Genomic DNA, 25,614 nt, shown 5'->3' with positions numbered 1-25,614 from the left:
CCTATTAAAAATTAACCTAGCATCACTTAATAAAAGACCTTTCTGAGAAAAAAATCAGTAGTATATAAGCACCTAAATCTGTTGTTAGTTACATACAACAAATTCCAACACTTTCCCCACTTGAGACTGAAAAGGCATACACCATCCTGACAATTGTGGTGTGTTGCCATACACCAAGACAGCTTCTTAATATTTGATCCAATTCCCAGAAACTGCTGGTATTCTTTCTCAAATGGAGCTTACACAGAATTCAAAACTGAGTTTAATAGCATCAGATTGGAATCTAAATGCAAAATTGACTTTTCTCTCTCAAGAGACAATGGTGAAACACTCATCATTCTGCTCAAGGCCTTTCACACAATTATTCTCTAATTTGTTTCATGAGAACGTAAGGAGAATATTATTTTTATCAGCCTGAGGACCTATTTAAACCAGCATTCTATTTCCATAGTGTCTAACAAGATACAGTGGTACCCCGGGTTACGAATTTAATTCGTTCCGCGGCGCCGTTCGTAACCCGAAAGATTTCGCAACCCGAAAAAGCCATAGCCGCTAGCGCTGGAAGCCGCGATTTCATGCAAAAAAGCGCCGAAAAGCACCAAAATTTTTTTCGTAAGCCGAAAAAAAAAACGTAACCCGGAACAGTTTTTTCCTATCTAATTTTTTCGTATCCCAGAAATTTCGTAACGCGGTGATTTCGTATCCCGGGGTACCACTGTACCTATAAGGCACCCCAACCAGTGTATGCAGGAACACCTTTTTACTAGGCTTCCCAGCAACTAGTATTGAGAGAGATACGGCACCAGTACTGGAAATATCAACAATACTGGAAATATCAGGAACCTAAAATATGCAGATGACACCATACTGCTAGCTGAAAGCATCACAGACGTGGAACAATCACCAAAGAAAGTCAAAGAAGAAAGTACAAAGCAAGATCTAATGTTAAATTTAAAACAATAATAATGACCACAGAGGATTTACACAAATTCACCCTAGATAACAAGGAAATCAGAATAGTTAAACATTTCCCATACCTTGGATCAAACATTGATCAGAATGGAGACTGTAGTCATGAAATTGGAAGAAGATTAGGGACAGGATGGGCAGCTATGAAAGTACCAGACAAAATCATAAAGGTTAAAGATATATAGCTGAGCACTAAAGTTAGAATCATTCAAGTAATTGTATTCACTATTACCATGTATGGCTGTGTGAGCTGGACAGTGAAAAAAGCAAATAGGAGGAAAATCAATTCATTGATTCGCCTTTCCTTCCTCCTGATAAGTCCAAATCAAAATGTGCATCAAGTGTAAACTCTCAAAACTCATTCAGCCAACATGTCACACCCTTCACAAATCCTTGTTTGTATAGTGATATAATCAGCTATTTAGTTTTGCATTTTGGAAGCTTACCTCAAGTACACAGGGAAAAAATATAAGGAGGTATTTCCTCCCACCCCAGCAAGCTACACAACTTTGTGTAGTGAAAAGATAGTGAGCGTAGGTTTTTATACCAAAGCTGCATATCTTTGCATATATCTTTCCGTATAATAGCACTTGTAGGCAAACAATAAAAAAGAACAACAAATCACCATAGTGGTGGGCAAGGTGTGTCCTGAAGACTTCATGGGGCCTGGGGTCTCTAAAGCACTCCTTCAGGACTTCCTCTAAACCTACAAATACTTTTGGGGGGGGGGTAATAACTTACCATTTAAATATAATAATCACTTCATTGTTTTAGGATAAAAATGCATTTTTAAAGAATAAATTGGAAGTGATGAGGGGGAGGTTACCACGGTCAGGAGGAAAACAAAAATGGTTCCCAAGCCATCAGAAATTCCCCACCCATGCAACATAGAGTAAATCAATTAGGATTTCTGCATTCTAACAAGTAACTATCTCATCATAAAACAGAATAACCAAGATACAAAGATCAATACTAGTTCCACACAATCCAAGGGACTTGGGTGTTATTACTCTCATGGAACAGCCCTACCTGACCGCATAGCAAAATACTATTAGAACTAGAAGATATTGCAAGGTTGCTTGCTGTTCAAATGAAAAGAATAAAGAAGAATCTCATTGAGTATTTACAAGCCCCTAATGTGATCCTAATCTAATTTGCTGGATCCTTGCCTCTTCTACTCATGAAGTAAAAGACATCAGCTTCATATAATATTTGGATAAGAAAGCAACAACGATGCCACATATAAAAAGTGTACTGAATATGGAGGTTCAACAATGTGGAAAGGTAAAAAGATCTTCATTTGAATCACAAAATTCACATGTTCATTTGCTATTTCATTGCACAGTGATCTAGCATAAACTCACCTATTTATGTGGACTGGATGAATCAGTCCCTTCTCAGTCTTGTCACGAATGTTACCTATGTACCTCGCAAAACAACTGTGCGCATTTATGCAACTTGCACTCTCTGTGCTTATCATATAAAGACTGCTCTGTCATGGGTTGTACCACAAGGGGGCAGTTACTGTAAAGGAAGGGAACTTCACGACTATGACCCATAATTCAGAATCAACTTTGTAGCTTAGATGGATGCCAGCTTCCAAAAGACAACAGGCAGAAATGTAGAAGACCAAGAAAAACACACTGGTTCCATTAAGATTTTTAAAGCAACTGCAAGTGCTGTTATTGAAGAGGAAATCAACAGTTGCTTTATGGGTTAGAGCAGGGGTAGGCAACCTGCGGCCCGCGGGCCAGATGCGGCCCGGCAAGGCCTTGGGACCGGCCCCAGCCTGGTCCTGCCGCCGATTGCTGCCGGGGCCTTTGGGGGGCAATTGTCTATAGAAGCCTCAGAAACATGCATTTATATTAAAAAAAATTTTAAATCAGCAAATTTTTTCGCGTGTTCTCCATTTTTAAAAAAAATGTGTCTTCCATTTGAATATTTTGTCCTACATTTGTCCTGGTTTATTTATATATTTAATTTTTAAAAAAATAATAATTATTTATTTATTTTTTGGCTTCGGCCCCCCAGTTGTCTGAGGGACAGCAACCCGGCCCCCGGCTCAAAAAGGTTGCCTACCCCTGGGTAAGAGTAAGGTTGGGAATTGGACAGCCATCTACATGTTGTTAAACGGCAACTCTTATCAGCCCCAGCCAGCAAAGACAATAGTAAGGAATACTGGGAACTGCAATTCAATATACTCCAGAGAAACATGCTTCTCCTATCTGTGAGTTTGAGCTATACCATCATCTGGCCGGAGCAAAAGTCTGGTGGTTGAAAACCAATTAGGACTTGCTGATATTATATTAAAAAAATAACATTTGTACCCCCTTTTTAATTAGTGGGATCTGTTCAGATGCTTTCAAAAACATATATGTGTCCAAGAATATCCTGAATTTTCAAAACGCATGCCAAAAATTTATAAAAGGATTAGCTAAATATCACGAGGCTCCAAATCCAAAATCTATTTATTCTAAACATTTATATATGCAGGTGTAGCTGTGCTGGCCATTTAGCAAATTCAAACAAAAACCCACCAAACAGTGATACCTTTATTGGCCAACCGAAATGCACAATATACTGGTTGCAAGCTTTCAAAGCTCCATTGGCTTCTTCATCAGGCAAAATGTTACAAACCAAACAGGAGGAAAAAAATGGAGATGTTAGTAAGATGCCTGCCATTTTGTTATTTCTGTCCTTAGTTAAGATGGTATGAAGAGGGTATATTTTGCAGGCTGGCTCCTCCTCTTTCAGGCCATGTGGGAAGTGGGAGTTTAACAAAGTTCTGGAAATTTAAAGTCCATTTGCATATCAACAGGACTCTTCCTTTGCAATCCAATCTGTCTCCTTTCCTGTGAGGCCATAGGCCTCTTGTAGTCTGAGGACAATGGATTTTTCAAGAAGCCTCTATGTTTTTGCATCTGGAGTAATTTGGCAAGTGTAGAAACAACATCTCCAATTTTTTCCTCCTGTTTGGTTTGTAACATCTTGCCTGATTAAGAAGCCAGTGGAGCTTCGAAAGCTTGCAACAAGTATACTATGCATTTTGGTTGGCCAATAAAGGTATCACTGTTGGGGGGGGGGGTGTTTGTATTTATTCTAAAAAAAAAACCAAGAAAGATAGTAGACCATTTCACATTGATCTGGAATTTTCACCAAATAGTCTCATTCTCATGCTTTCATTTTATACTTTGCCTATTCCGTTATTCCATATCAGCCCATGCCTTTTTTAAAAAAAAAATTGTCTCAGATACTGGACACAGTTTTCATCTTCAAGGAAACAGTTGCTCTAGCCAATGAGCTTTGTCACATTTGTGTCTTTATCCCTCAGCTGCTTATCATTTTCTATTGAGCCCCTTCTAGTCCAGCTCTCTTGCGATTCTGGTCTACACAGCTGCTCCCCGAATGGACATCAGGCTTGGCTTTTCATCAGTTAGTTTCCTGACACAGGCATTCCAATTTAATCTCCTCTCCCAAGACACATATGCACTATTGGCGTCTTTCTCTGACCACAAATCTGGCAGGGAATAATTGATACAACCTTCTCTCATAGCATTGCTTCTTCATGCCAACTAATTACAGCAATGGAAGGTAATTTGCTTGACCTGCAAAAATGAGATCGTTGAACCATGTGTTCAGCTCTAGTTCTCACTGTCAATAAAGGTATGCTACTTGATATTTCCACCGTTTAAAAATGATAAAGGTGATTCTCTCACAGTTGTCCCTAAACAATAGCATCACAGCTCACTTCAGTTAAAAGAGACGTCGAAGGAAGAAAATGGGATTCCCCAGCTTAATAAACTTCTGTCACTATTCATCAGAGGAACAGATGAGCAGTAATGTAAATAAGTGAGGCCATGCCAGAAAGTAGCATCCCTTAAAGTCTTCTCAAAAGAATAAGATCTGAACATGATTCACCTACAAAGATATGTGGGTACTGTAATTAGCAGGATTCCAATTTGGGTCCTAACAACTGACTGTGGAGTATGAGCAAGGTTAAGAAGAATGCTATAGTCTCTCTAGTAATTGTGCATTTTATTTTTTGGATTTATAACAAATAAGAAGCTACAGCCAAGAAACACATACTCATCAGCTGAGCTAAGAGACTAACTCATTTGGCTTCTCTGCCACCTCTGAGTATCTCTTGCCTAAGAAAACCCTATGAAATCCATGGGGTCACCACAAGGTGACTTGAAGGCACATGCATATGCCCATAAATATCTCCTGGAATTAGTTACTCTAGCTGACTGTAGCAAAGTGAGAAGCTGGTTCGATATTGGTTCAGTTGAGCTGGATTCTAACTCTCACTAAATAATTTCCATTCCAAGTGGTAATTATTTAAAAAAAAACCAAGGTAATTTTAGGAACTAAATTTATTTTCCTCCTGTTTCAGCATTCCTTTCTTTCATGCCATGCATTCTAGACTGTAACCTGTGAGCTGGGATCATCTGGTTTAAAAACAAAGGTCATGGAAACTTCTCTAGAAGGGTTTCCCCAATACTTAAGAGTGAGATAAAAATGCTGTGTATAAATGATTCTCATTTGTATGAGTCTGCTGAACCCTATACCATAGAAATGTGGAGCACATAATGCTGCTAAAGAGCAACTCAGTTGGCAAGGCTGGCCCCAAATATTATGCTGCTGCAGCAAAATACTAGTTGCCCCCTTCTCTCAACAAAAGCTATTGGATTGCTGACTGAATCGTTTTAATACTAATGATGGGATAACATTCTGTGTCATACATGGGGGCAATAGGCCAGGTTGGTGGATCAGGGCAGACCACACCACTCTTTCTGCCAACAAAAGGGAATAGCCAGGCAACTTCCTGCTGTTGCTAACTTCCTTCAAAATCCACTGTTTTGAGCTGGATGCCTCACCCATCTGTACGTTAGGGGCTACCCTGTCAATTTCAACTGACGGGAAAAGATAAAGAGAAGGAAGTGGTCAGGAAAGATATCCAAAGGTTCAGTAAATGTAACAGTTCTCAAAACAAAACAAACAAACAAAAAATGGAATGGAAAAGAGATTTAGAAACTGCTATATAACTAGCCACAACTAAGCAGGACCAACATCCTGAAAGGAACAGATGTTTGGGTTTTGTTCATTTGTAGCTTTGTTAGTTTGTTAATTTTTTTGTGCAAACTATTTTTCATATTTAAGATAAAATATTGCTGATATTCATTTAGACTCAGGGGTGATGGCCAAGCTGATTTTTTGGGTGCATATGTGTATTCTCTCTTCTTTTTTCTTCCCCCCCTCTCTTTTTTCTCTCTCAAATGTACGATCTAGGACTGGAAAAATATTTCTGAATCAGAATGCTAATTTGAATAAAACTGCCACTGTTTTATTACATCTATTACTTCTCACACAGATCTCACACCCTTAATTGGGGCTCAATTGGCATGCTTTATCTTCAGGAAACCCTCTTAAAACAAACTTTTATATGTGGCTGGCACTGAACACAGCCACAGGAATAGCATGATATTTTTAAAAACAACAACAACAACATTTTGGGTCACCCTATCAAAGTCCACGGTGATACTTCAAGGGGACAGATAACCTACAATGTGAGGGAGGGAGAAAGAACAAGGAAGAGAGGGAAAACTACTTTGTACAAGGCTTAGCACTTGGTATACTTGTTTCACCCAGCTTTCCGTTTTTTAGTTGATTGCTACTTTTTGGCATACTTTGACATTTAAAAATCTCTTACATAAAATGGAATTGCCAGGAAGATTAAAAATTAAATGGTTAGTACAAGACCAGGCATACTGAAAAGCTATTAAAAATTACTAGGATTTAAAGTTGCTGCTGTTATAACAGAATGTGCTTCCTTTTCATTCTAGTGCCCCTGATCCCAGAGGACCAGCTGCCAGATACCATATGGAGCCTTCCATTACTTCCACAAGTACAACGCAAAAAGCATTGCCAAGTCTCTGAGAACACCAAAAGGGTACTACAAAAATGTCACAGTCAAATATACCACTTTCTGATTTTTCAGGACCTATATTCATGATAATAAAATATCTGATTATATTGGATCTTTAGCTTTAATGGACTAAAATTTGTTGTCTTTTCTTCAATATGGCTTTCCTACCTAAAACGTTTATTAATTCCATAACATGGCCTAGTGAAGTTATGATTTGTTCCTTCTAATCAGTCAAATATCATCTGTTTCAAGACCGTCAAGTGTTTTATCTGGCTATCTCAATAAATCCAACAATAAGCTGCAACAAAAGGGTTTTCTGAAAACAGCTAGCAGGAGTTGAAGACCCGAAAATTGTTCCAGATGGGCCTTTATTTAAAAATGTATATTACAGCTTCATATTCTACATTTAAAATTGAAGAGGTGTCAAATTAGGGCAGACACTGTAATGTACATTGCCTCCCTTAATCTAAATATTGTTCACACTTACAGAGGTTGTTTCATCCCCTCCATTTTTATTACATAATAGGGTTGAAGTAGACAACTATGATGGTGTAAATAATTTAGTATATTTACTACTATGTTTGTCTCCAATTGTTCTTTTTTTCAGTCAAATATGAGCTTTGTGGACTTTGCTTTAAAAGCAGGCAGCCTGCCATGACTGGAGAAGAATGCATTTAAAAAATCAGGCTCTAAAACAGACTAAGCTGACCTGCAGCTATTTCTATTAAACAAGGAGTAGGAAGATTCTATGGGAAGGGAAGAGGGGCAGGACTCTGGATCTTTTAAAAAATCATTTCCCCCCAAAAAGCAATGCACAGGTGGTGCCTTGTTGAGAGCCATTCGCCCAGAAGATTTGGAGAAGGTACTTTTTAAAAAATAATAATAAAAGAGTATGTTTTATTTGCGATGCTGGCTTCAGTGAGTTCCAGAGTGTATAAAAATCAAGTGAAAGCAACACAAAGCCCATGCATGGACTGTATGTGACTTACGGATACTGATTTATTTATTTAAAGTATTTATATATAACCTCTCATCCCAGAAGAGCTCCTCAGGCAATGTGTAACACTTAAATGCATATAGAACAGAAGAGATTTTTTTTAAAAAAACCTTTAATAACACTAATTTACCTTGACAGAGAGTTACATAATTGGGGTGCTCCTACAGACAAAGTCCTGTTATGTTTGTTATCTAACTTCACAAGGTCTGGGGGGGGGGACACAGGGCACTTTTCGGATATCCTGGCCTCAAGTTGTTTAGAGCTTTGTAGGTTCAAAATAGTTTCTTTGGCGGGTTACAGACCACCCGTTTGGGGGGGCTGCACCCGCCCCTTTCCCTGGTGTATCGGGGCCTCAGCGTCTAGAGCGGCAGCCGCTGAGGCCCCGATCTGCCACTTTTCAGGCTGCGGGGAAGCGGCAAAAGGCCCCTTCCCCGCAGCCTGGAAAGGGGTGTCCTTGGGGCTTCAAGCCCCAAGGACACCTCGCGGCGGCGGGGAGGAGGAGAAAGGGGCCGCTTGGCCCCTTTCTCCTTTGGTCCGCTGGGCGCAGCCGTCTGAAGGCTGAGCCCAGCGGACCAAACCAGGAAGGAGCTCTGAAACGGAGCTCCTTCTTGCTCCGCGCTAAGGGCGCACTAGGCGCCCTGGCGTGGAGTGAGGACGTCACTTCCGCGCTGCCCCGTATAGAGGCGGCATGGTCGTGACATCCTCATGGCGGCCGCCGTGTGGAATGGCCGCCGCCATTTTGTGTGCGCAGAGCACGCACTAGGGTTAGGGGGGTGCAGAAGCACCGCCCCTTTCTAATCCTAGTACGTGCTCTGCGCGTACTTTCCTGCCCGTCTGTAACGGGCCTTTAATACAGTTTAGATGCAAATTTGAATCCAGTGCAGTTCTTGTAAGGCTAGTGATATATAGTCTCTAAAATGAACTTCAGCACCAAACTAGCTGCCATATTTTGCACTAGCTTCAGCTTCCAAACGCTTTTCTAAATCATATCCACATACAGCATGCTACAGTAGTGTAATTCGAAGTAACCAAGGCATGCATCACTGTGCCTCAATGGCTTTCCCAAGGAAAGAAGGCAGCTGATGCCTCAGCCAAAGGTGGACAATGGCACTCCTGGTCACTGCAGCCACCTGGCCCTCCACAAGCAGTGCTGGATCCAAGAGTAACCCCAAGCGATCTTTCAGGGGAATAATCTGAGATCCCAAACCAAGGTTAGTTTTCTTACTGACCAACAGCACATATGTCTTGTCTGGATTGATCTTGTTTGTTTATTCATATCCAGTCTTTCTGCAGTGCATCAGGACTTACACAACCTCCTTGGTATCAGTAGTAAATGAAAGCCAGAGCTGGGTATCATCATCATACTGATTATACACAACTCTATATTTCTGTATGACCTTCCCCACAGTGGCTTCACGTAGATGTTAAAGAAGCACAGAGGACAGAACTGAATCCTATGAAACCCCACAAACTAAAGGCCCCAAAACTTTAAAAAAAAAAGCCCACTGGCTCCAGATTATGCAATATGGGAGCCTAATAGATGGATATTACAATTCTGGAGTGCCCAGTTATAAATAGTAACAAATGAAGCTGCTGGTCCCTTGCATAAAATGTGGACTATGTACTTCATAGTCTGATTTTTCATTTGATTTTTTTTTTTTACATTAAGGAAAAGAGCATAATCAAGATCACAGATGATTATGTCACGATTGATCTTGAGTATGACCTCTCAATTTGTAAATTTAATATGCATTGTTGAACCACAGAGATTGTCGTTATTTAAAAATCCTGAAGTTCTCACAGAACCTCAGTCCGCTAACACTTGTTTTTGCTGCAAAACTTAAAAAACTAGTTTGTGTCATGTCAGTGTTCTTTCAAGTTCCTCTTGATCAGCATTCATAGGTTTCATTGTCTTTAGAAAATTGGTCTCCATTTTCTTTTAGTACAGTAAAAGTACAATTCTTGAGAAATTCCTTCCCTTTCTGCTCTCCTGGGAAGAATGCATTATACAAACTATGTTGGACTCCTGAAATATTGTACAGTTTAACAAGGCAAACAACATGAACCTTAAAATAAAAGTAAGTTTAATGCTGCCTGACAGTATTGTTCTTTTTAATTGGTCATGATTGGTGCCGTTTCAGAAGCCATAAGATTAAATGTTTAAAGTGAATGAATTATACATTTATTTTGATCAGAGCTTCAAATGGAAAACACAATATAGAGCTGTAATCAAAACCAAACTGAACAAACAATATGAAACAATATAGAACACAATAAAGGGTTCAAACAGGGTAGAATTAGACTAAGCTGAGGTATTCTGAGTAGTTGCTTTTGTCCTAATTGCCTAACTTTTCTCTATGTTTTTGGCCATAGATTCAGTCATCAAAGAAATACCATCTTTCAGAAGAAAAGGAACATCCTGCAAAGAGCAGCAATCTGCTTTCAGCAATGGGGAAATCATTTTTGCTCTAGGCTCCCTATAAAAAGTACATGTCAAGAATAAAAATAAAAGGGTTTAAATTTCCCTGAACTACAATCAGGGTCTTTCATAAAACAGAACACCAATACACTTTCTTTCTATCACTCTAAAGGGATGTACACTCAACCTAGCCCATGCAATAAACATTCTTTTAAATCTAGAGACAGTCAATTGAGCAGGATGGCTTACATTATGTCAAGGAATAATAAAAGATTGTTAACTATAATCCAAACTTTTCTTATTCTGGAAGTCAAGCAGTGTTGGGTCTGGTCAGAATTTGAATGGAAGACCATGCCAGAGAATTATAGAGATATGATTCAGTTTTAACAGCCATGCCAACATCCTACTGAATCATGGGGTTTGTAGTTTAGTGAGGTGCTCTCTGGCTGAGAATTCTAAATACTCCCCTCTAAATTACACATAGCAGGATTTCATAGGTGGTTGCCATGGCAGTTAAAAGTCTGATCAAAGCACTATAATTATGTTATAGTGCCCCAGGAGAGACTATAAGGGATCTCTAGGTATGTCTTGGAAAGAACACCCATGGTCAGCAATAAAATCTGCCAATCAAAGATTACTATTCTTGGTCACATAGGCCAACGTGGCATAAAGCAGCTTCCTATGTACATATGATAAGCCAGAATTTACTGGATAGCTTTTCTCTTGTGTCCAATAAGGCTATACTGTTTATCTATAGTATTTGGTTTTAAAACACCTTTTGGTCTATAGAACAGGAAAAGATCAGGGTTTAGCTTCTAATGTGGCAGGTCCAGTGGCAAATTTTCTGCCCTGGGACCTTCTGGAGGCTGCATGGGTTGCAGAAAATGGCAGAAATCAAGGATGAAAATAGCCAGGAAATAAATGTGTTTTTGAAAATTTGCAATTTGGGGTGTTAAAGTGTGTGTGTGTGTGTGTGTGTGTGTGTGTGTGTGTGAGAGAGAGAGAGAGAGAGAGAGAGGATATACTATTTTAAAAGCAAATTATCTCTCCTGGAGGCTACTAAGAGAAATAATTTAAGCAGGAAAAAGGGCTGTCAGGAGACCCTGAAAGGTCAGGAATCCGTAAAAACAACACAAGGGAGGATAACCCAGCAGTGGTGCATCAGCAAACATAATGTGGAGCCCAAACCTCAATATTACTTCTTAACCCACACCAAGTGTCAGTGGCTAAAACAGAACCAAACTGTCAATGAACATATCTGGGTGCCCCAAAGAAGTAGCTACTTCAAAAAATTTCTAGCTGAGACAAAATTTGAGTTTCAAAGAGAAATTAAGCTTGTGTGTTTTCAGGAGAAGGTTGTCTTTGATTTGAATGCTTGCAAAACTGATGGGACAGATTATCCTTTTTTAGTGTAAACATAAAAATTTTATCAATGTCAAGAAGTTGTTGGGACCCAAATTACAGCAATGTTCTGGTGAACCACACAGGACAATGCATGCAAATGAACACTTAGTTATTGAGAATAAACCTGCTCCAGGATGTTATTATCCAAGTCCATGTAACATTCATACATAGATCTGAGGAGAAAGCAATATCATATTTTATTCATAAATCATTCTTCAGATTAACAATACAGGGCAAAGGTTTCCATGAGGTGTTTCAGCCCTATCCAAGATTACATAAACATTACTGTATTGTCTGCATGGAGCTAAGATGTGTTTCTGTCCCTAGCCACTTTAGGGACAGGAGATTATTTAAATAACAGATGAATCGCTAAATTATTGAAGGAAAAATGACATAAGGTAGTAGAAAACTTGCAACCTCGGTAACATCCAAGTTAACTGGAATAAAGGAGGTAATATGTCCCTCTAGACAACATTTTATTTGTATTATGGACTTAAAACACATTTTTGCTTTGAATAAGAAAAGAGGGACATTTATCTACTAAGGATGTTCAAAGCTTTTCTTACAAATGCTTTTATTAGATAAAATCTTTCTTTCTTTCTTTCTTTCTTTCTTTCTTTCTTTCTTTCTTTCTTTCTTTCAGAGTACCAGGTTAGAACCAAGAGGACATCAGTTCAACTATTCATTCCTACACAAATTCGCTGAGTAACCTAAGGCCAGCGAACATCTCTCAAGGTAATAACACTTATAGAAGGTAGCATAGGAAGAATTGTTGTTGTTGTTGTTATTTTCTTATATCCCACCTTTCTCCCAATTTAGGTACTCAAGGATGAAGGACCACAGGAAGGATAAAAAAACCATATAGAGTGCATTAAACGAAAGGTAGGATAAAAATGTAATGAAGAAAGAAAATACACAAACACTATTGCGAGAGAGATTTAAAAAAAAGTCTACGAGTGAAATTGCTTGTAGGAAAATCATGCATATTGCTACCTACTCTTCAAAACATGCACACACACTTAGGCTCCCATGCTCCACTGTAACTAAGGCTGTAACTAAGGACTAAGTATGTACAACTGAAACAACTTACTGCTTCGTAGTTTATTCTTCTTTTTCCCTGCTCTGTGTTGAAATTTACATCATAGGCATTTTGTGGGAAGGACCTGTCCTCTTGCACTCTGTAAAACACCCTGCTCTCTGATACTACGGTACACATAAATTACTCACTTTTAACCCACTACAATTCTTCTATAGTTAGTTTGTGTGTGTTGGGTTACTTTTGGAGATTTCTATAATTTAAAAAAATTGCCTCAGTTTTGTAGTTTTACAATACAGGAATACCAAGCATGGTGTACAAACTAATCCTGCTACTTGAACCAAAATAACCTACAAATCTATTTATGGGTTTTAAAAAACGTCAAAAATCTCAATACCAGGTGCTATCCAAGCTCTCCTTTTACCTGTAAAGAAAAGCAAAACACATTTTTCTAATATACTGTGGTTGCTATGGCTCCCCCACACTCTTCCTTCCACTAGAAATGGTGGTGACTGTGGGGGTGCCTGTCCTCCAACACAAAAGCAGAAAGATGTGACACCCCACTCCTAAACTGGAGGAGAACGACAATATGGCCAATGTGTCTGTGTCTCCTGCCGTACCATAGCAGGAGAACAATAAGGAAGACTGACTGCTGTACAGAATGGGGCTGTACCTCACTACCTGTGCCACAATGCACCTAAACAGTCTTTCCACAGGCATGGCTCTGATCATAACTCTGCTCTTTGGAATGCTGGGATTATTTTACGGTGGGGTGATAAATGGCAAATTTGCTGTTCCTGGTATCCTGTCGCCTGAAGCAACCACCTGTCATAGTTTCCCTGCAGAATTGGCCTTGCTCAGCACAATTAGAAGATCTAAAAAAAGTCTTTTAACAGCTCTATGAAACACAACACTACCTAAGAGCTGATGCAATTGTTCTTCCCTCACTATGTTTAGTGTAAAACATGAGAAGAGTGGGCATCATATGTCCTTCCAGATGTTGCTAGACTACAAGTTCAATAACCACAGCTAGAATAGTCAACAGAGGCTCCTCCCTCCATAACTGTCATCCTTCGGCCTGGGAAGGAGGGAATAGGCTGGACTTCATCCCCTTCCCCACCACCATTCCCTTCTCCTTTTGTGTAATGTCTTTTAGATTGTAATCCTGAGGGTAGGGAACCGTCTCATTAAAAATAATAATTGTAAGCCACTCTGAGAGCCATTAGGGCTGAAGGGCGGGGTATAAATAACGTAAATAAATAAATAAACAGAGAAGAATGCTGGGAGTTGCACTGCAATGACAGCTAGAGGACCACATGGCTCCCAGTCCTGACACAACATGTTCTACATAAGGAAGAGGATTCAGTTTTTCATGGAAAGCTGTACAGGGAAACAGCTCATTCTCATTAAAAAGCAAAAAGAAAAAGGGGGGGGAAAGGGGGGGGAAGGAGGGGGAACACTGCAAAAAACATGGTGCACTTAAGTTCAGCAGCTGGTGTTCACTCTAGTAGTATGAGATTCACTTTTAACATATGGAAAGGTCAGCACGTTTATTGCAACAGCAGTCCAAACCACTTCATAGTTTTTCATTTTTCAAGGCTAACAGTGTCATTTCCTGCAGTAGGCACCTTACCTACTTAATCCAGGAAGGGAGTAAGTTGCAAAGTAATTTTAGACTTCTGTACTCACATTTTTATATTGCCAATCCCCTTACAACATCATTAACTAGGAGAAAAATACAAGATTTTTTTTCATAACAGAAAATCAACCTTAATTCAGAATTACAGAAAAGCTTGAAATGGTGATCATATTTTTGTAAACATATCCAGGGGGAGCCATGTTGGCCTTATAGCAAAGTACAATAACTTCCAAAAAGCAAACCTTGATTGTGCCATTTTATATATAGGACACCATTTTACTATCCCACTGTATATAATGGGATGAGCATCCACAGACTTTTGACATCCACATGGGGTCTCAGAACCAAACCCCAGAGCCTATTGTAGTCTGTTATTTGGTAAAACTAATATCTTCCTTAGGAAGTTCTACATTTGCATTTTTGTCTTCCCCATGAGTCAATAGGACTGCTTCCAATCTAGTCTGAGCAGAAGCAGGCTATTTTGTGAAATGCTGAACTGGGTCTGAACCAAATCTATAGGGCCATGTACATCTACTGTTTTTTTATCCCAGAGTTTCTAAAAAGATTTTTAAAATATAATTGGCAGTTACTGGTCACCTTAAAGGGGATAGTTTAAAACACATTTTAGTAGTCATGAAGGATTTAGCTTTCAAATGTTTAAACAGACTTGATAAGTTCACATAGCATAAATACAGCATTTATTTTTGAAATGTGAAGTTTTTACTGGTTTCATGTTCTTCAGAGAGAATCAGCAGCAAGCCAAAACACAATCACAAATCTGTCAAAATCAATTCCATGCTTTCTTCCAATCAGAATATATTTTCTTTAGCTGGATCAGGTTTTCTGGCTTCAGCTAGGATTAATTATATTAGAAAAGTACATGCTCATTTTACAATAATACAATAGTAGAAAGAGAGAAAAGGAGGGAGGGAGGGAGGGAGTCTAGAGTTAAACAGCAATACTAGTCAACATGATATGCAGTGCAATTCAGTGAGGGAAAGAGTTTGATATATTTCATAAGTACACACATGCATACTGTATACTTAAATAATAAAATATAAAAAACACTGCCTACTAATAAAGTATCATGCAAAACTAGTGAAGCATTTCTTTAGTCTTTCCAAGTGGCTTAAACTGTTCGCTAATTTTTAAAGTTTATTATGGGGTGCATACAACTGTGTGGGAAATTGGTTATCTATGGCATTCAGGCATATAAAAAAGTGTTGTTGTTTTTAACTATCCTTCAATTCTTGTTCAGAAATCCAGGTAGACTGTGGTATATGAAAATTCATCTCACCCTTGGACATATACTAGAGAACCAGTTTCTCATGTACCATCATATCCACATAATAAGCATGCATGCACTAAGGGCATGTCTACACTGGCCATTTACACTGGTTTCTCCCCATCCTCACGTTGCCCTGTCTACATAATGCCAAATCGGCTAAAGCCCCGATTCAACTGCAGATTGTCTTCACAAGGAAAGACCACACTGAATGGCCCATCCCTATCTCAAGCCATATTTTAAAAAACTCACAGTATGCTCCAAAATTTTCTGGAAAATTCAGTGCACTCCAGCGCATCACCAGGTGGCTATTTACATGCATGTCTCACTGTACAGCCCATCACCATCACTGTAAGTCATTCCCTCTGAGGTCACAGCAAGGCACCTAGCCATGTGATCAGCACTAGGCACCTAGTTTTTCACCTTAGAGGGGGTGACTCACAATAGCAGGCAGCATACACATGTAGACAGCCACTTAGCATTGCTCCAGAGTGCCCAGATAACAGGGGAAATGGTATTATTATTAAACAAGCATGCATTTTTCTAATATAATTAATCCCTGCCGAGGCCAGAAAACTTGACCCAGCTAAAGAACATTCTGGCCAGTGTAAACTCATTCTAAGCAAGCCTTTGCAAACATTATGTCTGTGTGACTCAAATATGAAGGTCCTATTAGACAGAGAAATTTGTCTATCTATGAAAATGGATAGCCGACTGTACTACATGAATTCCACTGTGCTGTTACCATTAAAATCCTATGTGTGACATTAGGAGGAACCTCCTGACAATAAGGGCTGTTCGACAGTGGAACAAACTCCCTCGGAGTGTAGTGGAGTCTCCTTCCTTGGAGGTCTTTAAACAGAGGCTGGATGGTCATCTGTCGGGGATGCTTTGATTTAGATTTCCTGCATGGCAGGGGGTTGGACTCAATGGCCCTTGCAGTCTCTTCCAGCTCTATGATTCTAATAAAGAAGAATGTCCAATGGGGGGAAAGCTAGATATGCATTTATTTTACATAGCCATTTAATGCTATCAAAGTTGCCAGAAATCTATCCAAACAGCTAAGAATGAAGCACCAGTGTTAAAGAAATATACGGAAGTCCCCACCTAAAAATTGAAATGGTATTCAGACAGGAAGACTGTAGTATCACAGTGACTGAATATCTGAACTTGCTTCATAAATCAGTGCTTTTCCATCTGAGTGTTTTTTCCACCCTTAATGTAGAAGATATGTACATCTGTCAAAGGCATAACTTTATTTCTGGAAACACTGCAAATATATTTCCCATACCTATATAAAGTACTTAATTAGAGCTTAGAATGCAATACCTTTTTTAGAGGTTCTAATAATTGTCTCAGACAACAGTAAAGGACTTCCATTGGAAACTTCATGTATAGACTTTTCTGGTGCTTTGCTGACAAGAGTTTCTTTTTTCACATCTTTTTTTATTTCCTGTAAAAGAAACAAAAACAAAGTAGGAGGAAAACTATTTAGAAGTCTCTTTCATGAATGTATGAATACAAACAGTATATAAACTATTATAGCTTTAGGAGAGGATGATTAGATAAAGAAGAAAAAACTTGAAACCATGAGTCAATAACTCAAAGGTTATTTATCATGGATGAAAAATTTCTCTTCCAAAACCAGCTGGATTCACAATTATAACATTCATGTGGCACTTAATGTGACACTGCATCCTTTTAGCATGCTATAATGTCATCCTGACAACAGATGTAAAACTCCAACCCTACAATGAGAATACTGTAAAATTTCCCGAGAAATGCAATCCGCTGTATGCAATGGGCCTTTCTCTTTGTATCAGGACCTCTAACATTATTCATTAATTATTAATGTAACTCAGTGGTTCTAAAATGGTAGGGAGGCACCCTCCGGTGGGGGGGGGGTAGAATTGCTCAAGGGGGGGCATGAGACTTGGAGGCTCTGATCCCACTTTCTCCACCTCTTCCCAAATATTTTTATGTGTAAAGTTCACACATGCATGGAATTAAAATACTGTACTGAATTTATTTAAATAAAACTGTTCTAATTTGAACAATGTTATTTCCTTATAACATGTTAAAATAATATACATAAATGTGCAAATGAAAATACGCACACTAAATAAACAAAACATTTTTATTCATATACTATGATGAGTGGATGTAACATCCGCATGTGATAATAATAATAATAATAATAATAATAATAATAATAATAATAATAATAATATATACAGCTTTTCCAACAGATCAAAGCGGTTTACAAAATGCATAAACAATGACATAAAGAATTACATTAACAAATATACAACTAAAAATTCATCCCCTTATCTTAACTACAGTTAAATTAATCAAAATACAATTAAATTAATAATATTAAAGTCTATTAAGATATACCCTCAACCCAATATCAAATATACAAATACAATCACAGCAGCAAAAACTCATTACAAAACAATAAAATATAAAATAGATAACAATTAAGACAATACTATCAAATACTATCAGACAATAATATCAAATTCTAACAACCACCTTGTACTACTATATCCTCCAGCTGTTGTAATATTAGTTCGTGCTGACTTGGAGGCTTCACCAGCGAGCCAGCTTTGAGGGTACCACTCTCACCAGTTCCCGCCTCCTCGCAACTGCGTGTGGTGTTTCTGGCGCCGGGGCTGGAGGGCTCTCGCGTCCTGGCTGGCTTGGAGGCTTCACCGGTGAGCCGACTTTGAGGGTGCCGCTCTCACCAGTCCCCGCCTCCTCACAGCTGCACATGGTGTATCTGGCACTGGGGCTGGAGTGCTCTTGCATCCTGGCTGGCTTACATGTAGATGTAAAGGGTGGGGGTTTCAAGTAACTTATGAAACAATTAAAATGAAAAGGGGAAATTGCTTCTTCCTCACTTTATCTATGAGGTTACAGTAATGGTTGTTCCCATGTAGATACTTCACCTTGTGGGTACTACAATGTGCCATCAACGAGCTGGAGAAGAGAAGTTGCTCCCATTAGGAAAGAGATTCTTGCTGGCCTACCAGCCCTAACCAGAAATCCCATCCTGAGTTGTTCAAAGGTGGCCCAGACTTAAGCAACCTTGGCCTGTTACAGACAGCCAAAATAAAGCTGCTTCGAGTCACAGTGGAGGCATGGTATTTCAATGATGCATGCGTCTTAAGAGTCCAGAAGCCACACTGTGACTCGAAGCAGCTCCTGGAGCGTGGCTTTGGTGTGACTTCTGGACTCTTAAGACGCATGCATCATTGAAACACCATGCCTCCACTGTGACTCGAAGCAGCTTTATTTTGGCTGTCTGTAACAGGCCCTTGTCTTTTCAAAGTCAGGAAGAAAGAGAGGAAAGGAAGTGAAACGGCTACCCACCTAATGTGCTAGATTTGTTTGCATCTGCACTGTGGTTTTGCCTTTCCTCAGCACTGCTAGCAACTCATTGCAGGTGAAGGAACAAGACACTTGCCAAATTAGGCCAATAAGAGATCCAACATGGTGTAGTAGTTTGAGTGCTGGACTACAACTCTGGAGACCAGGGCTCAAATCCACACTCAGTCATGGAAACCCACTGGGTGACCTTGGGCAAGTCACATTCTCTGAACCTCAGAGGAAGACAAAGGCAAACCCTCTCTGAACAAATCTTGCCATTCTGGATTAGCATGTGTGGATCTGAGAAGTCAACAGTTATAGTTCAAGAACTGCTTTCATTTCATTTAAGTCAGTTTCTTTCAATATGAAAACTGCCTTGCACCCTTTTTGTATTGGTTGCATGATTCTCCACAACCAACAGGTTTTTACATTTTTGCATTACTTTTTTAAAGGAAAAAAAAATGAAGAGTACTAAAATTTATATTTTGTGTAAGAATGATGTAGAAAAACAGAAGAGACTCCACTGAACTGCCCCATTTGTTTCTCTTTACTAAGAAATAGTTTCAATTTTTGTTTGTTGAAATATTCTGGTTCATGCTTATATGTGTCACTGGTCAAAAATGGTTTTTGAACACAATACACAAAAGCTGGAAGTAGTAATAAGGGTTTCATTCCCAATGGAGTTCTCTTATACTATTCTTCTTAGAAATATGAAGCAAATAATTCTATTTGGAGGGCAGTTTTACTGCCATTAGTGGGACATGGTGCCAAATGAATCTTAGTACACTTAAGATTTATTCTTGGGCTTCCTCTGGTGGAATAGTTCTAAATATTGAGTGCACAGAAGTGACTAGGGATGCATCTACACTGTAGAAATCATGCAGTTTAAAAACCACTTTAACTGTCATGGCTCCATCCTACTGAATCATGGGGTTTGTAGTTTAGTGAAGAACAGTACTCTTTGGCAGAGAAGAATAAAGACCTTGTAAAACTACAAATCCAGGATTCCACAGGAAAGAACCATGGCAGTTAAAGTGCCAAACTGCATTACTTCTACAGTGCAGAAGCACCTTAGATTTCATCTTCTGGACATCCCAGTCAGTATGACCAAAAGCCAGGGATTATAGAAATTTTAGCCTAATATAGTGACTGAGAACCACTCTTTTGATAGGTATAGTATCTACATACAATGACTAACACTACCAAAAAAAAATTGTAAGTGATGCATGATGAAGTTTTCAGATACATCATTCTATGAAACAACAGCATGCAGAAGTCCTCCCGTCAAAATTAATATTCTTCAAGTCCTAAAACTTGCAAAGAAAAAAACCCAAGAAATTTCTTTGCTTAATGTAACATGAGGTTTCGTTTGTGTACATGTTTCCTACAGTGGAAAGAGGTTGAATCATTCAAACTTGTGAAACATAAATCTATTTATCTATCTATCCAACAAAAGTGCTTCTGGAATAGCAAAAACTGTTCCAAACACAAGTTTCTTAATTCATCCATCCTGCCCTTAATGCTACTTCCTCCTTCATTGACCTATCATACCCTCTACTTGGCTTATCATTCTCTCTCTTTGCAAGTTCTTCTTACCCTTGGGAATTTTTCTAGAATGAAAAGTAACTTAAAAAAATTAAAAAATAATTTCTTCATACATACAACAATTCTGGAAACCACAGTAAAATAGTATCTAGAGGACCACATGATTCTTGTCCACGCTATAAATGAAATTTAGAAATATAATATGCCATGAAAAAATCTGGAACTCCAGGACTCGTTGGTTCTGATCAGTTTATAGCCTATGACTAATGAAAATGAAATCTTCTGTGATCCAGTAAAGAACACTGTGTATGGTTCCAAAAAACCTATTTTCTTGAAACACAGAAAACTCTATTTTATGCTGAAGAAAGGCTACGCTAAACCTACGTGATGTGATATGTTTCTTACTGTTCTGTATGCAGAACTTACAAAGATAAGAAGGAGCTCAAGAAACAAATATTTATATTCTGTTTATCCCTGGCATGGACTCTTAGTCAGTAAAAAAGAGTATGCTCATATAAGCACATAGCAATTCTATGGAGAACATAATGGCCTCTCTCTAAAAACAATTTTTTTCTGGAAAGATTTTCTCTTGAGAGAAAAAAAAGTATTCTACATACAAGCATTTTGAGTACAGAATCATAAAATCACCTCTTTCAGTCTCCAGAAAATAAAAGTGAAACTTCAAAAATCAGCAAGCCTTAAGTATGTACAGACTCAAAAAGTGTAATCTTCAAGTTTCTTCAATAATGAGTCCATATTATATATCTAGCTATACGTCTAACTGATGGAGTCTAAAAACAGTAGTTAATTTAATAAGTGGGACAAGGAAAACAACAGAATACTAAAAATTTTGTCCACCCATCAAATCTAACAATCAAGTATTGTTTTCAAAACTTATTTTTAGAATTAAAGAGTAAAATGGCTATTTTTACCTATCATGTCAAAAGACAGAATTTTCCCTCTATTCAAATATTTTCTCTTCTACAAATTGAAAAGCTCAGCTTTATTTCTGATGATTAAATAAAGCTGATAGGAAAAAAAAGCACTGGCATTGTAGAAATATATTTTCACGGTTATCTGTGATGAAACCCTGAACAGAACTACCAATGCAATTTTCTTTTCTATCTTGCTCTGTTCCAGCTGTCATTTATTTGTAATGCTAGTTCCTGACAGCAGTCCACACGTGAGCCTTTGAGACAGCAGCTTAAAAAAGAATTGGCACTTAGACGCATAGAGCAGTCCGGTGTAGTGGTTTGAGTGTCGGACTATGATTCTGGAGATTAGGGTTGAAATCCCCATTTGGCCATGAAAACCCATTGAGTGACCTTGGGCAAGTCACATTCTTTCAGCCTTAGAGGAAAGCAAAGGCAATCCCCCTCTGAACAAATCTTGCCAAGAAAAAACCCATGATTCTTTGCTTTCAGTAAGTGGTCCTTACTGAAATAAGACCTTGATATTAGGTCTGCTGTTCTACTGCACATTCAAAACAGCCAATCTTGGCTGATGCTCCCTTTGCCACCAGGTCACACTGGGAGCAGCAAATGAGTAATTGGCTGAGCAGTAACTGAGAAGATTCTCACCTGTGCTGGCCTTGTGACAGAGGTATCACTAGGGGCATGGTAGTGCAGTCCATACAAGGTGGCATATTAAGTGGGATGACACCACAGCCATCACCCTATAACAAAGCCACTTTTGCTCCCCAAATGTCTTTTGGAAGAAACAGGGCATAGTATTAACATACCTTGTAAGACATGAGGAGCGCAGCAAAAGAGAAGATGTGGCCAGAAAGTGGGGTCAAGCACTGCCCACTGAGCTTCAAACATCCTCTCGGAAAAGAGGAAGAGACAGGGTAGGACTCTCTGGGTTCCTCCATCCTCCTAGTATGGCCTGGCCCCACCCGTGAGAGAAGGTGAAGCAGACAGGAGAATCAAAGAGAGAGTGAGTGTGAAGAAGGCTGCTGTCTGCCATTGACAAAAGAGCCTCCAGCTTCTTACTGTTAAGCTCTTGGAAGGTGGGTTGTTGTTGTTGTGGTTTTTTTAATGTAATCTTCGTGTAAATCATCCAGACATATTCCAGCAGAATGTCTGATGCACTTTCTGCTCATCTTAGAGACAGGACTAGCAAAGCATAAGAATTAGTTTCACCATAGAAAAGTCATGAAACGGTGTAAAATAAGAAACAGTTCTAGTTATTTTAGTATTCTACTACCAGTAATGCTTATTTGGATGTGTCATGTGCTACTTTTTGTCACACAGTCAACCTTTAAACAAACAAATCTTGCTCTCCATCTATCTTGAATCAGAATAAACCCAAAGGATAAGTGACACCTCTTCCTAATTCCAGCTCAATGAAAAGCCAATAGGTTGGCTGTTAAACACCCAGAAGTCCACAATACATAGCTTGAGTTAAAAGTACATGTGTAGCAAAATAAACCTGAATAACAGCAAAACAACCACGTCTCTTATCCCTCCCACAAAATCCTTTAAAATTAAATAAGAATGCTGAAACATCTAGTTCTAAATGCAACAACCTTTTTGAATGCTTTGGTCTTACTTAAATAATTATACTGAAATACATACTGAGGTTTCCAGTGAGACTACATAGCTTTTTTTCATTCTCATTTCTGGTTCAGAAGAAATTATATTTCCTATTTAAACAACAACAACAACAAAAACCAACCCAAAATGCACTTACCCACTGTGATCCACTGGAGCTGGAATGGGTCTAATTCACACAAGTTCCATCATAGCAGAATGTTTGAACATAGGTTTTATTAACTCGTTTTATTTTACATGACTGAGTTAATAAAACCTATGTCTAAACATTTTGCTATGATGGAACTTGTGTGAATTAGACCCATTCCAGCTCCAGTGGATCTTTAAACACTAACAAATCACAGGAAAAGCACAACATAAACATGCTGAATAAAGGATAATGTGACATTTAATGATGTGTTACTTTGCTTTTGTCAGAGAAAATTAAAAAATCTTGGTTTTTTTTTAAATCATTCTTACTTAACCAAGAGAGGTGGAAGCTATAAACTGTTTGGGTAGCAGGAAAGCAAGCCAGAAATATGCAGTCCTTTGGAACAAATCCACAAGTGGCATTAACATGAATAATTTATAAAATTACTGCAAGCTCTGGAAGATCTGAAGTTGAATTCTGCTTCCAGTGAGACTTCATGATTATGATGTAGCAGCTATCACAAGGTGAGGAGACAATCATAAACAAAATTCATTTATTTATTTTCTATGAATCTCGTAGCACATCAAGTGTTCTTTAAGTAAATGTAAGCAGGGGCCTAAAATCCATGTCAGGATAGCATGACTGCTAATACAGTGTACGGATTTTCTTTCTCCACAACAATTTTCAGTACTCTCTAAAAACTGACTCCAGAGAACTGACTTCTTTGTGTCTAGGAACTTTTAACTGAAAAGTGAAACCCATAGCACAGAGAAGGCAGAAGAAAGATAGCATCTGTAAATATATTAGGAGAGGGAAATACCAAGAAACACATAGGATTTGCGATGGAAAATAACCAGATGACAAATATCGTTCATTTATGACTACAGTGAAAAAAAATGAGATGGCCTTTTTAAAATGCTGGGCATTAAATAGAAAATATATTCTATGACACCAAAGACAATATAGATCAAATAAGTGGCCTCCACTTCAGAATGTAATTCAGAGCTGTATCCCTTTTATTCATCTGTATACGTCAACCCACAGGTGGACTCTAAATGGGAATCCTAATTTAACTTAGCATGGATGCTCTCCTGGGACTAAATTCACTACTAACTATAGATGACGGTTTAATAATGGCTTTGTAACATGCTCTGGAGAAATAATCCTTATCACTTCTTTTTTTATTAACACCTTATTGTTAATTTTATACTCAGTTTTTAACAAAGCTGAATTTTGACAGTATGGAACAAGCCAGTTTGGGACTCAAGGAGTCCCCATCCACACTGTAGAAATTATCTGGTTTGACGTAATTTTAACTGCCATGGCTCAATGCTATGGAATTCTAGGAATTGTAGTTTGTTGTGGCACAAGAGCTAAGCTACCATTCCCAGAATTCCATAGCATTGAGCCATGGCAGTTAAAACTATGTCAAACCAGATTATTTCTGCAGTGTAGATGCAACCTTTAGCCAGAATCCAGCAAGTTGGTTGTGTTGATGGCTCTCCCTCCTGCTGCAGTACCACACAACACACCAAATGGACCTCCAGAGTTCTTTAAGGTTCATCCAATAAGATCACAAGTGAGCAAAAGCCAGGTTAAGAAACCACTGGTATATATCTGGGCGACTTACAGTACATATACGAGGCTTCCAGCATACGTTGGAAGCTGTGCTGGAAGAAATAGCGCTGTGCGCCAAAGTAATGGTGCATGCACCTGTGTGTGCATGCCGCCACACCGTCATGAGCCCAAGTCCCATTGGCTTTAATGGGGCTTGAGCTTATGCGGTATCCTCCAGTGCAGTTCTATAGTGAGTGTCTGTTGAACGTTGACCACAGAGTTGCACTGGAGGACCTGGAAATTCCTAGAGAGGTGTCCTCTCAAGTAAAACATGGTGTTTTTTATATTTGCAGTTTTCCCATATTCACGGGGGTCTTGTGCCCCTTACCCTAGGGAATATGGAGGGACAAGTATGTGTGTGTGTGTGTGTATTCCAAAAAACAAACATTGATTTTGCTATTTTATACTGTATAAGGGACACCATTTTACTATGTCTATAATGGGACTTCAGCATCTATGGATTTTTGGTATCCAAGGGGGCGTTGGAACCAAACCCCAGCAGATACCAAGGGTTCACTGTACAGTTCTTTTTTTAGAAGCTACTTTTATAAACCAACTTATCTTGTGCTCTTTTAGAAAATTACTTCCTTTTTTGTAGCCACGTAACTTTCCAATTCAGAAAATGTCAAATGCTGTGGTGGTGAAAGGCAGTGCAGAAATGAAACTAACCAGCAAATGTGCAGATTGCAAGAAGAGCTTGTTCTTAATTGCTTCAACTGA

The 25,614-nt window shown here is 38.7% G+C and overlaps 1 protein-coding gene and 1 long non-coding RNA gene across 3 annotated transcripts in view; one reads left to right on the top strand and one right to left on the bottom strand.

Moving 5' to 3' along the window:
• Positions 1-12,947, top strand: part of LOC121926099 — a 135,328-nt gene extending 122,381 nt beyond the window's left edge. For both annotated transcript variants that reach the window (XR_006102976.1, XR_006102977.1), the window contains 3 exons: positions 6,813-6,919; positions 12,359-12,450; positions 12,535-12,947. This is a non-coding gene — a long non-coding RNA (uncharacterized LOC121926099). The remainder of the gene's footprint in view (positions 1-6,812; positions 6,920-12,358; positions 12,451-12,534) is intronic.
• SH3KBP1 (SH3 domain containing kinase binding protein 1) overlaps positions 1-25,614 on the bottom strand; it is a 260,100-nt gene that overhangs the window by 171,495 nt on the left and 62,991 nt on the right. Inside the window, 1 exon segment of the mRNA XM_042458735.1 lies at positions 17,005-17,128. Coding sequence (XP_042314669.1) covers positions 17,005-17,128 — 124 coding nt within the window.

Source organism: Sceloporus undulatus, chromosome 3 (genome assembly GCF_019175285.1).
Source record: "Sceloporus undulatus isolate JIND9_A2432 ecotype Alabama chromosome 3, SceUnd_v1.1, whole genome shotgun sequence".
Lineage (NCBI taxonomy): Eukaryota > Metazoa > Chordata > Lepidosauria > Squamata > Phrynosomatidae > Sceloporus > Sceloporus undulatus.
Note: the sequence above shows the minus strand (reverse complement) of the source record. Positions and strands in the feature narration are given on the sequence as shown.